The following is a 13,550-nucleotide window of genomic DNA, read 5'->3' as shown; positions in this document are numbered from 1 at the left end:
CATATATCGGCTATACATGAAACCCATTGGCTATTCGTTGGTATATTTACAGTTCGATTCTTGTCAATCTAATTGCTAGGTATGCATTTCCCAGAAAATGCACAAGTCGCTTTTCTTGTGATGTCTGATGTGTTTCTTGCTCTCTTAGAATTGGAAGATTGGCTGTGTGATCTCAACCCACACCCAAAAGAGGTTGTAAAGGGCGCAGATGATGTACCATTGCCTGCGACCGCAATTGTCGGCAACAAGTTCCAGTTTGAGCGGCTTGGTAATCTCTGAATTGACGTCTCTGTAACATGTTGGCTGTATCTGTTGATGCAACTCGCTGTGCTTGAATGTAATGTAATTTCAGACTACTTTCCTGTGGGCACGGACTGTTACTCTGAGTGACTAATGGGAAGGCTGGACCCAAGTGACTGCTAATTTAGTCTACTGCAGTTTTGATTTACTTTGCTTGGTGATGAACATGGCATTGTATTGTGATGTACTACTATGTTTCAATCCATCTAATTTTGGCAGAATTGTTATTCACAAAGAATGGACTGCAAGTACATATCTAAAACACCATTCATTGATATGAAAAAAAAAAACATGTTCGGACAGAGTTGTTATTCACAAAGCAATGATCTAAAATTCAACATTCACTTTTCACATAATCACTTGTTGATTCTTACTTAGTCACAACTTAACATAAATGCAAGTTAAGACAGCAGCCAAGGTAATGCCAACACTGCCGGATGGATGCCACTGAAAATCTGATCATCTTATCTCCTCGACTTTGAGCTCTTGTTGCGCATCAATCCTTCTTATCATATTCTTCAACCTTCCCTTCCAACTCTTCTATCCTCCCCCTAAATGCTAGCTTGGCCTCCAGTTGAATCTTGTTCTTACATGACTACTGTGAAATCTTCTCCTCTTCGTACACTTGCACTTGCAATTCATCTATCAAATGGCGCTGACTGGCTCCCCTCCAACTCTAACTTGAGCTTTGCCCCCTCCATGAAAATTTATTTGGAGCTGAAGAAGATTGCAGAGGTCATCATATATGAATTTATTTGGGACTGTGTATTAAACATGTGTGATGACTTAGAAGACTAAGGATCAAGGTGACCTTCTAATGATACGAGGAAGTTAGTAAAACATGACAAAAGTGCATCACTGAAGTTTGTATTGAATATGAATAAACATTGCAAGTCGACATAAACAAAAAATTCCTTGACCGATAAACAATAATTGCTCCATCCCTAAACTACACTAGGTTTTTCTTTACTACTGCTAACTGGGAAAGCAATACAAAAACGTCAAGAGCCATACTAAATGCAGAACAAAATGAAAACTACTTATCAGAATATGAATGGATTTGCACACACAGGTACATAGACCAGATGCTGGAATAAGTTTACTTTTGATTTCAGAAACTATTTCACTGATCTTGCTCTCATCGACACTGACAATAACTAACAAATTGCTACGGTAGGATAAAAGGGTTTAAAAACAAAGGGAGTATTTATACCATCAAAATGCATGGTTTTATAAATATACAAATGAGCTGACAGGTTGTTTCAGAACGAATCACCGCAAAAGAACAACATATTTAACATGACAGCCACAAACTACTACTTCCAGTGATTCATGTAGTGGTAAATAAAAGGCAGATATCTGGTTACGAGAATATGCACAGCATCCTGTCATAGGCCAATGATATAACTGATAACAGCTATGTGACGGAACTGAATAAAAACGACATCCGGGACTGAGACTAACTACTGACACCGCATGGATTATTACTAGCAAAACTGAAACTGAAGCAGAGTAAATGGGGATCATGTTGTACATATCATTCTATAAAGATGTGGAGTTGTTTCAACTGAAACTTTTGCAACCCTTTTGTGTATACTGAATGTAGCAGCTAGCTCAAAGAGATTGTCACTATCAGCCGGCAGTATGCACCTAATTAGCAACTATGCCATAATAATTGGAGTGCCTAAACCTGCATAATCAAATCCCCTTTTTTTAAACGATATGGAGTTAGCAGCTAATTATATTTGGTGAGTATGTATGTTCGTCACTAGGTGTTAAGAGCTGTAAACAAAAGCATCAGGATAGAGTAGAGTTAATTCAGCATCAGGATAGCATTTTTATTATCATTAGTTTTATTTTTCAAAAGCTCCAGCCTGTAAGCTTAAATGCCCTCATATTGCAGACTGGCATGTTTCCATTTCATAGTTGCATTCCAATGAAACAAATACCTGATCATCCAAAGAGAAAGGTGTGCTTCACACACAAGCACAAACTACCCAAAGTATAAAACGAACTTTCACGGTTCATGCATAAGCTCAATCATACCTGACAATGTAAAATCAACAACCACTTGTGTCAAGAAAAAAATAAAATCCACTAAGTGACATTCTTAAAGAAAACAAGTATTAACAACCTCATGCATAAGTTTCAGAATAAAACAATCGCATACATAAAGTTTCAGAAAATAAAATCGCATACATAAGTTCAATGAAAACGTCTCGTAAGCTTGAGGTTCACAGCTCAAAGGTAGGCAGTGAAAAAATACACCAAAATTTAAGAAATGGGAAGCTAAAATTTCAGGTTTGCGATGATATTTCAGGACAATGAAGTGGTCAACATGATAACAAGGCTATGCACTTTCAACTCTTATATACACGTTTTGTACTTTTGTACATAGTACACCATGTAATATTACACCACTAACACCATCTTAATGCACAAGTGATTTCAGGACATCTTAATGCAAGCATTATCTATGTCGCTAAACTAGTATACTGTTAAAATGGCCTAAAGAATCAATCATATACTAACACCATCCCGCAGCTATTTCAAACAGTCAATGAGTAGTGCACCTTGCAAAACTATGTAACCCGAACAAAAGCAATATACAAATCAACTGAAGGCCAAAAGACAAACCTTGCAGGATTATCCTTGAGCGCAGGGAATATCGGCGGCCAAATCATCTTAAGAGGATGGATATCACCCAAACACACTTCTTCTTCTGCCATGATATACACTTTACGCAACTGCATGCACTTGACATCTAATTGCAGTGCGCATCGACCCATCTCCAAGAAAATACACTCAGCATAGTCACCCACGTGCTTTATCCGAAGAGGAGCGTAGGACTCATCCTCAACCCTGTAACCTGGAATCCACATATTAGCAACCATCTCACGCAAACAAATGGTGTCCACCAGAAACCAGTTGTCCCCCTTGTGGAGCCAAATGTGAAGCTGAAGCTTCTTTGCATGGATGAGATACACACCAGAAGCATCCTGAGCCTGTGCCAACATGGTATCTCTATCGCCATACTCCACCCCTTGTGGGAGCTGAAACATAGAGATGCTCGAGGCAGTCAAATCAAAGACAACAATGTCGCTCTGGGCACTTGCTATGTAGATTTTATTGTTGGCGAGCACAGCTTTTGGTTCCCGTCGCGGATCAAGGAGCTGGTCTGTGTCCAAGGTAAGATACGTGCGCCACACCCCATCACCATGTCGCCACATATGTACGTGCACCGTAGATTTTGTTCTCTGCATGTTAGACACCACCGACACATGCAACAAGGACAAGTCATTGACTTCTTCTACCGAGAAGAGATCATTCATCGTGCGGGAATAGCCATCCTGGATTTCAACGTGTGGGAATGGTGGGACAACAGTCAGGCCTCTCTCAGGACATAATAGACTGTGCGCCCCAACTGTAAATTTGCTGCGGTTGACCTGGTCATACAAGCTGATGAAGACTCTGCCGTTCCGGGAGCAGAGGAAGTTGGCCGGCGCGCCGCGGTAGGCATCCCAACTGTAGCCCAGCAGAGAGCGGATGATGGCAGCAAGCTCTTGGGGCTTATTTAGCAAACTGAAGAAGCGAATAGAAGCCATTTTATGATCTTCCCTGTCCTCGACGTAGAAGCCGAGGAGGCAGGGCGGGTGGCGCTCGCAGAAACGGCGGAGGAAGGCGGGTTCAGAGGCATGATGGTACCAACGCTTGCAGACAAGGGCAGCACGGACAAGGGTGGTGGGGAAGCCGACGCGGATAATGATCTCCCTGAGGAGGTCATCGTCGTCGAGCACCTTTGATACCTTTCCAGCACATGCAGACATCACATAAGAATTATTCTTGGAGATCAACAAACGTCTGTGATAAGAAGTACAAACAAACAATCAAGAATAAGATGGGCCGAACCTTGCTGGCTTGGTCAGTTTCTAGCATTGTATCAAGACGAAATTTCTGGGGATTTAGAACTTCCTTCAGATCCCAAGGTTTCCCTTTATCAGACTTTTCTTCTGAAATTCTTCGCTTTTTATCTATGCTTCCAGATGCTGGATCACCGCCATTCTATCATTATCATGATTAAGTTAGATGATGCTTAGATTGTTGTTTATAAGATTTACATAGAGGCATTAACACATATGAAACTAGTCAAAGTCTTTTTACTTCTAGATCGGCATGGATCAGCATACCAGTATAGGAGATGGCTTTGCAGGATAGTTTCGGTCTAAGTGATCAGTTCGGCCAATGTTAGGAGAGATGCCCGAGACAACAGGAGCACCTGAGACCTATTAATTTAACAGAAAAATTCTGAAACTATACCCACAACCTGTCCTGACAATAGAAGGCCGGAAAATATGTGCTTACCTTCATCGCAGAAGCTTCATATGGCGATCTGAACACTTCGGAAGGCAGGTTACCAAAAGACAGTAAAGATTTGAGCCCATCATTATTTGCAATTATCTTAAAGCCACTGTCTACTGTAGTAACAGCAAGAAGATTGCCTTCTTTATTGAATCTTAATCTTGGAAAGCTCTATTAACATGTACAGAGGTTAGATTGCTACAAATGGAGAAAAAAGTTTGATAATATAATAGGGAACAGACACTAACTGGCAAGGCTCCGCCAGCTTCAATGCAGGCCAGCATGTTGGTGTTATCAAAATCCCAAAACTTAATTTGATTATCTTCGCCAGCAGCTAAAATGTGATTCCGAGCTATATCAAACTGCACGACACCCTGTACTACACCAGATGGTTTTTTACGAAATCCAGAATATGACCTCTTGACAGATCCTTCACTTTGGTTCCACTCGACCAAATGTGAGTCTCCCTGTTTGCTTGTTCCGCATGAGAACAACCTTCAAATCGACATCAAGTAAATATTACATCGACAATACGTCGAAACACTTCTAGCGAGCAAAATACCACATCTATGTTTACCTAGTTCCATCGGCACTATAGAGCATTGTAGTACACCATTTTCCTGGAACATCAAAGTCCACCCTAGAACCCACATTGTCATAAAACCATGCCTTCAATTTCCCGTCAAGGGAAGTTGAGAAAATAAACTGCAAGGAACACAATAAAATCATGTATCAGTACACCAGATAAAGGCTGATGTGCTTGAAAAAACTATGCACTCATAAATTTCTCCCGGAACACAAAATACAGTCATCGCCCTCATGATGGCTCATACTGCCTCAATTCAAATTATAATTGAGTGGACTTTTGAAGCATACAGACTAAGGAGCAACCATCGATATTCATTGCATTCTGAGATGTTAATGCCTAAATATTGTATTCAGACAACACATACCTGAATATCGTCTATGTGATGAGGGCAAATAGAATACACAGGTGCCTCATGCCCTTCAAACGAATATATTTTCTGTCCATGCATATCCCAAACCTACAAAATAGAAAGTAAGTTACAGAGGACCATGCTGGGGAAAAATGAAATAGATGATAACCATTTAAGATGTGTTAGGTACCCTAATAAGCTTGTCATCTCCGCAAGTGACAACACATAGTTGCTTATTTGGCTGGGAGAAAGCTATGTCATTAACTTCTCCAGAATGAGCCTCAATCTGGCATGAAGAATAAATGGGTTAGTAACAAAAGTCAATTCATATAATGAAATATAACATCTATACACTTGAAGTTCGATGAACAATTAGAAGATCATACCTCTACCACTTCACGTGTTTTATTTTGATGCTCGTATGCATACAGATGGATCAAATGTTTTGTGAATGCAACTCCTATAAAAGCAAAAGAAAGGAAGCTTAGCAACAATGGAGCACAATACGAAGAATTTACCAAGTGCAATGCAGAGTTACCGGCTAAAGATTGAAATATTGACACTAACCAATCATGTATCCATCAGGGCTCCATGTAACTTGACTAACGGCCATGGAGGGATCTTTAGCCACGACACACTTTTCTCATAGAAAATAATTAGTGAGCCACATATATAATATCAAACCAAGTAGGTGCTTGCAAACAAGGTACAAGACTACAAGTAAAAGCAACAGGAGAAAATTACATATATAATTTGTAACCTGAAATTGTGCTGAACATGCTTGCATGTTCCAAATTTGGAAGGGCTCTGAGACCAGCCTCTCACGCGTACCGATCTCCCAGATTGTAAATTCACCATTAGCAGATCCAACTATGTGAGCAGTAAACATGACAAGAAAATTAATAAGGTGTTGAAATCCAAACATTCACCCAAATTACATGAAACACATTTTGTACTTGCAAAGTTACGACTGCATCTATGTACATTTTTAGATATTAAATTAGCAACCTTGATCATACCTAGTAATAGTGTATGACAAGGATGAAAGTCCATGCTAGTTACATTAGATCCCTGTGATAGCGTGCAAACTACTTTCGTAGGAATGATATCCAATGACCATGAGGGTTGAGGAACAGGTCCACTGGGACTCAGTTGATCCATCAAATGCTCAGATTCTGCAATTTGGTAGTGTGTTATAGATGGGTGTTCCCGTCATGGAAACAGATAGAGAAATAATGCAATATAAGTACAGAACTGAGGTCATCAATCACATTGACACATATTAGGCTCCCTTTGGTTCATCGGATAGGAAAAATGCAGGAATAGAAAAAACACGGGAATAGAATAGGAATCAAGGTTAAAAACAGAGGAATGAAAAACACGGGATTTTTTCCACGTTGGTCATTTGGTTTGCAGAAAAGGAAAAAAATAAAGGAATCTAACTAAAATTAATAAATTGGCTTAACAACTTTTTTCCATAAACAAACTTGCCTAACAACATAATAAGAACATGTCGTATTTGCTTAATAAATTGACCCATCTAATTCATGTCAACCATATACGGAAGTGGATTGAACCAAAAGCACCACTCACAGGTCCTTTGATATAAAAAGGGAAAAAAATAACTTAGGCACCCACACAAACTGTCAAATACCCCCTAAAAACGATCAAACACAAATCAGTATCCAACCATGCCACTTCTCTCGTATCCCACGCCGTGAACAGCCCAGTCGCAACGATGAGCGGTTGTGGTTGGCTGGGGTGATGAGTTTGTCTAATTAATTTGATGAAGCTCGATTTGCCTCGGGCATCCGCAAATTTTGAGAAAAAAAGAGATGCGAGTAGATGTTTGGAACCTTGTACGATTCCTGTGAAAGCAAAGGAATTTCTTCCCTATCATCCAAAATTCCTACAACGATTCCTATGAACCAAACTGCAGGAAAGGAAATATTCATGTGTGTGTAGTATTCCTGCACTTCTCCTTTGGTTACAGGAAAATCAAAGTTGTCTAAATGAGCCTCCTGTAAATTGCGGTGCAGAGAAGCCTTTGTATTTGTAACCAACTGTTTGTGTTTAGAATGACTTCTAGCAATTGAGGTTTTGTAGTTGGTAAATGGTGTATATAAATTCAAAAAAAACACCCATGACATCAACAAAGCGAAGGCATAAAATTATTCTTGCATATATCCATACAATGATACATCAACGAAGAGTTGAGCAAAATTCATTCTGGCACTGCAGTGTAAAGCAAATTTTGTAACCATAGCTCTTGCGGTGGTTTTCTAGCAATTTTGTAACCTGGGATTGGGGTGGGTTCGTGTAGGGTCCAAATGGTTGGTTTTTGTGTAGTTCTCAAATGGCGCGGGTTCAAACGGGTTCAGCAAGAAAATGATCTGGACTGGAGCGGGTTCAGCGGATCACCGATCTGGTGCGGTGCGAGCCGTGCGGCCTGATTTCAAATCACAGCGGCTCATAATGGTTCTGGTTCATGGCCCGAACCCACTAGTTCCTGACAAACAGAAGCGCTCCAACCCTTGGCTCCACTCCCCCGTTCCCCCACCCGAGTCTCTCTCCTCTAGGGTTCCTATGGCCACCACCCTGCGCCGCCGCCGCTGCCGCCACCACGCGATGCCGCCACCATTCTCCACCGCCAACGCTGCTTCTCCTCTCCTCTTCTCTCATACTATCCACCCCCTACCTCCTCTCTGCTGCCGGCGACGGCATCTTCTTGGTCGCCATCGTCGTCTTGGTCGTCGGCTTTTTCTCCCACTCCGCTGGCCAGCGGCACTGATGAGCCCACCGGCGACCTCCACCACCGTATTACAGCGTTGCCCGTTACCCTACAATGTTGCTCCTCCATGAGACCACGATCGGTAAATCCCCTTCCCCTCCTCCTTTCTTCGCCGGATATGGAATGTTTAGACAAAGTCTCTACTGAATTGTAGCATATGGAATATTCAGACATACTGCATATGGAAGTGTACGATATCTGAACTAAAGATGGTAACAGCACAAAAGATAAAAGAAATTGTAAGATTGCCGATTTGATAATAAATAAACCAATCTGGCTGTGTTGTACAGTTGCTACTCATCTGACTGTGTTGTCGCTAGTTGGAAAAAGAAAGCTTGCAATAAACACTCACTAGCAATCAGTATGAAGAGAATGCAGGTGTTACTATTATTTGTCCTTTAATTTAATCTTCTTCTTTGGTACTGATGGGGACAATAATGCCTTAGATCTCACCTGCTACCTATCTCAGACTTTTTTCACACCCCTGCCTGTATGTACTTCACAAGTTTCCGTGTGCTATAAATCTATATATAGCCTTGGGTTGATCCCTGCGCTCCATGATTCAGTTTCTACTAGATTAGGTAATCAGTTTAGTGTTATGTGTCTTTGTTCAGTGCTCCATGGTTGGTTGCACTCGGCGGTAGCAATGTAGTAGGCTCCAGGTCAATCAGTTCAGTACTTTACATTGTCTGTTTGAGTGGGTAGTAACCAGCACCAGATTTACACATTTAGTTTTATCCAGGACGAGGCAGGCAAGAATTGGATCGTCCAATTGTCTGCTGGTGAGCAATTGGTAAATTTTTTATGTGCTTTTCTGTGGAGATGTGTAGATATTCAAGCTCCATTTGAGGTCATCTTGTATCCTGCTGGTACTATGATGAAATGACCAATACGATGTTGCTACCATTCTCAAATGCAATTCTTTGACTTTGTATGGTGCCGCTATCTTGTATGGGTAGCTTGTGCTTCTGTTGTGCCTAGGAAAATAATGAAATTGTTACTTGCACTAAATTCTGATGCACGTGATCGATCATGTGCTATTAGTTTCATGAGTTTCTAACCATCTTTAGAGACTTCCTTCCTTACTGGCACATGTGGAATGCTCGTATGTGTAGAAATAAAATATAATTTTGTTTGCTATGTCAAGAAAATAATTGTTCTTCTATGCCGAACATATCTCTTCAGCAGATTTGTTGATTGTCAACAGATCAATGCTTACCAACATGTAGTACTACTGACTGTGTACATTGGTAATTTTAAGGTGCCTTTCATTGTGTCCATCAATCTCTGTTTTTTATTATTATTATTTTTGAAAGAGCAACTGTTAAAAAAGGGAAAGGGAGATTGGTTCGGATCTAGGCGTGGTGGAGGAGAGACCCGTGACCTTGGTCAGCGATCAGCGCGGGGGCAGGAGCATACATTCTCTTGCAAAGGCTGTTTCAGTCTTTCTATTGTTATTTGCTTGTGAAGATGTCTTTGGAGGTCATTTATTCTTTTCGATATCTAAGTTGCTCCTAGCTGGAAATAGATTGAAGCAGCTCCAAGGGAAGCATACGAAGTCAGGCAACTCCTTTAACTATTATGATGAGGAGGAGGCCAGGCGACACCGCGGCACATGCAGAAGGAGAGGTGGAGGGTGTGGCATCGGTGCGTGTGAAAGGGGAGGAGACTCCAACGCACTGATGCGAGCCCATGTCCTGTCGTGTCCCAATCCATGGATGGCGTAGCTGTCTCAGATCCGATGTTGGTGCAGATGGAACCCCAGTCTCTTCTCGGTGCAAAGAAGCTAATTTAACAAGTTTTGGCAGTGTGTTGGACACTTCCTTTCCCCGTGCCTCCCATGCCTACAAGGCTCAGAATTGTTCCCCTTCCGGAGAAACAAGCATAGAACACCATGATCTGAACATGTAGCTTAGTCTAGTCACAGTTGACACCATCATCAAGGGCTCATCCTTTGAGGTAGAGATCCATGCTCCCCAACCTCTTTTGGTTATATTCCTTCATGAACGGCTCGCTCAATTTCTGGTGGAGGGTGTCCAATGCACTCATGCCAGCTCCATGTCCATGACCTCCCACTCTCCCTGCTTGCTTGTTTGCTCGCTTTTTCCCCTCCCACCTATCACGCCGCAAGGAGATGCCTATCACAGTCTGAGGAGGGGTCTAGATCCCTCACATGCACTGCATCAATGCAAACACGAGTACGCATATATGCTCAGTTCTCGCACATGCACATAGTGCAACTCCACGCAGCTCGATCCCATCTATCATCCTCGGCCAACATTAACCAATCCTGCTACGCAACCGGCTCTTCTGTTATGTTTGCTTGGCCCGAACGATACCATGCCCTCCATTACTTTGTTAATGGTTCATCGACCATCACACTGCTTGGTTGAAATTGGGGTGGGCATATGATAGGTTCTGTGGGCCATTTTATTTTCTCAAGAACCTCAAAGGTGTAGGAGCATTCAATTCCATTAGAAGAAGAGTGTGTGCTTGTTTCTCAAATCGTTGGGACATCTACAAGTTATTAGTTGAGCATAATTTGAGATGCTTTCTGCCAGATGATTTGTGAACACTACAATTTGTTACGTGGCTTTGACCTTTTCTGTTTCGGAATGTAGAAGAAAAAATAAGTCAGTTTGGGACATAAAGCATTTGATCCACATTGGTCGAACGTACTAATATAAATTTAGAGTGCGCTCTAGATTTGGCTGCCGTTGTACACCTACATGTCTTGCCAATTCGCTTTATCTATTTATATTTATATTTAGTTACCTTGCCTCCATCTTATCCTTGTTATGTTTTTCCTTTTTACTTGGAACAGAAATGCCATGTGAAGAATAAGCATATTAAGTTTGTTGTATCGTATCCATGTCCGTGATAAGCTAGGGTGCCATCATATAGTTAAGTTGAGTTGTAGTGAGCTGCACTTCGTTCACATCTGGTAGCGGAAACTGTCTTATGTGGGAGCCCATCACAAGCCTTTACTTGTGTGTCTTGAATTTTGAGAGACCACAACTGAAGCATGGTATAATGTTTCATATTCGATTAGTTCAAGTTATGCACCTGGAGCAGGTTCTTCTATGTTATCATTGATATTTGCGATAATTCTTGGTGTTTATTTTCTACTCAGAGTAGTTGTTCTTTCTTTCTAATTGTTGTGTTACTGCTGGGTTTTTTATTTCACTAGACTACTGGCTAAAATAGAAATATGCCCAGTCAGGTACACGAGGGCGTCTATTTCTTCGAATTAATGAAGGGATATCAAGGTATCTAAGCTGCATAGCTGTACCGGATGTATTGCTTTATCTGAATATTCACTTTGTCTTTCGAGTGGATCGCAAGCTAGTTATACTCTGCACTGGACTAAGATATGCTCCTAGTATCAGTGAAACATTATTGTTTCATTGTTTGCCACCTGTATGAGTTGAGTAATGTGCTTCTGTTGCAGGCCTAATTGGGGTTCCTCTTGCTCTGTGGATGGATGCTTGTTATGGCATTTGCAGAACTGGAATATCCAGTTCATCATTGCTAATTCGGTTTTAATGAACCGAAACACCGTGCAATTGCGGGAAAATAGAAGCACAGAATTGATGCGTTTGTTGGATGGAAGGTTTGCAGTGCAAGAAAGATTTTCTTTTTAGAAAAGAAAAAAAAAGAGAGTGGCCCTCCTATTTCCATTGAGGAAACCAAGATGAGTACTTGCAGAAAAGTAAAGAAACACAGAACGAACAGAGCCTATCTAGCCCAACTCTGTCCCCTAAGGTGAGATAAAAAAAAGTTCGGTAAAAATGCAAGCATCCCACGGAGAGGCAATATTTTGAATCAACATCGGGTAGGGATGCAGTGGAACGCATCCACGCCTGTCTGCGCAGCCAAAATTGAACAGGGGCGGGGGCGGGGGTGGGAGGAGGGCGACCCTTACCTGGCCGATGACCCGGTGCAGAGGGATCGATCGGAGGTGGGGTTGAGAGATGGCCACCTCCTCGCACGGTTTTGGCGGCAGGATGGAGACGCGCGCGCGGCGTCCCCGCCTTCCGACCGGACACGGGCGCCGACGAGCTAGGGGAGAAGAGGAAAGAGAAGATATCAGTAGGAGATGGAGAAGGAGAGGAAGGCAAGGTGGTGGACTGACCTCGATTCGCGGGTGTCTGCCGGGGACGGGGCCGATTGAGGTCGCCGGCGGCGCCGCTCCGCTCCGGCCGCCGCCGCTGTCTTTTTTTGATCTGCTGTGGGGAGACTGCGGACTGAACGAGTGAAGAATTGCCTTTTGAGAGAGAGAGAGAGAGAGAGAGAGAGAGAGAGAGAAGTGCACGGGTCCCTATGTAGCGGCCTACCAGCATGTAATGTTGGCCCGTGCAAGTCCGGCCCATTTGTCAATTGGAGAAAAAAAACACTGGCTTTCTATTCTTTTCTTCTTCTTTTTTGCGAGGAAAGCTTTCTATTCATTAGATACATGGCTTTTCTATTTAAAAAGATCTAACCTTTATAAACCCAGAATACAAAAGATATCAAGTCTTACATGAAGTCTTGGCGGTTGCAGAACGACTTCTCGAATTTTTTCATCATGTCTTACATAAAGTGACAGGGACTGAGGTGGTGGGATGTGTTTGCAGTAAGGAAAGTGGCGGCCTTGTTCAGTTTTCATGTTAAATATGCATGTCTCTGTTTGGCCTTTATGGGTCAAATTGGACCTCTAAATTTCATCAATATTCAAATTTTTTTTCTAAAACCGACCGAAGGTATATTATTATGGGTCGAATTGAACCTCTGAATTTCGTCAATATTCAGTTTGCTTATTTGAACATGCTTTCGAGAGCTTCCATTGATTGACACAACAGCAGTAACAACTAGCTAGCATGTAGTGTGTAGTCATGTACATATTGTGGAACTTTAGATTGTCCATGCGCCACCTGACTAGCACATTTTTCATGACATTCCCAACATAAAAGAGAAAAGAAAGCCATTAATCATAGTGGTAAGAAATAGTTTTTTATAACATGGTCATGACCGAGGAATAAGAAATAGTAGCAAAAATGTTTATTTTTGTACATGTCATGTTAATGTTTATTCTTGTACCTACCTGTACTGTTATGTCCATGAATATAGGATTAAGCAATATATATGCATATTGATATGGAATATTTATCGAAGTACAGTAG

The 13,550-nt window shown here is 41.7% G+C and overlaps 1 protein-coding gene across 1 annotated transcript; it reads right to left on the bottom strand.

Moving 5' to 3' along the window:
• Window positions 1-553: 553 nt before the first annotated feature.
• Window positions 554-12,653, bottom strand: LOC109767047 (protein TPR1). The gene is made up of 16 exons (XM_073501048.1): window positions 12,524-12,653; window positions 12,314-12,450; window positions 6,617-6,772; window positions 6,358-6,467; window positions 6,165-6,234; window positions 5,984-6,057; window positions 5,788-5,883; window positions 5,613-5,705; window positions 5,237-5,364; window positions 4,908-5,154; window positions 4,663-4,830; window positions 4,488-4,583; window positions 4,210-4,362; window positions 3,290-4,106; window positions 2,938-3,169; window positions 554-1,017 (listed from the first exon to the last, which is right to left on the bottom strand). The coding sequence occupies exons 3-16, from the start codon at window positions 6,756-6,758 to the stop codon at window positions 1,008-1,010; spliced, it is 2,436 nt and encodes an 811-aa protein (XP_073357149.1). The 5' UTR covers window positions 6,759-6,772; window positions 12,314-12,450; window positions 12,524-12,653; the 3' UTR covers window positions 554-1,007.
• Between the last annotated feature and the right edge of the window lie 897 nt (window positions 12,654-13,550).

This window comes from Aegilops tauschii, chromosome 6 (assembly GCF_002575655.3).
Source record: "Aegilops tauschii subsp. strangulata cultivar AL8/78 chromosome 6, Aet v6.0, whole genome shotgun sequence".
Classification (NCBI taxonomy): domain Eukaryota; kingdom Viridiplantae; phylum Streptophyta; class Magnoliopsida; order Poales; family Poaceae; genus Aegilops; species Aegilops tauschii.
This window is presented reverse-complemented; position numbering and strand designations above follow the sequence as displayed.

Bases quoted from the DNA above. Each gene is read 5' to 3' on its own strand.
- LOC109767047 (XM_073501048.1), bottom strand. From the start codon at position 6,758: ATGGATCAACTGAGTCCCAGTGGACCTGTTCCTCAACCCTCATGGTCA. The intron at 6,058-6,164 runs GTTAGTGTCAAT...TTGCTTTTATAG, and splicing joins CCCTGATGGATACATGATTG to GAGTTGCATTCACAAAACAT. The intron at 4,831-4,907 runs GTTAGTGTCTGT...ACATGTTAATAG, and splicing joins AAGCTGGCGGAGCCTTGCCA to AGCTTTCCAAGATTAAGATT.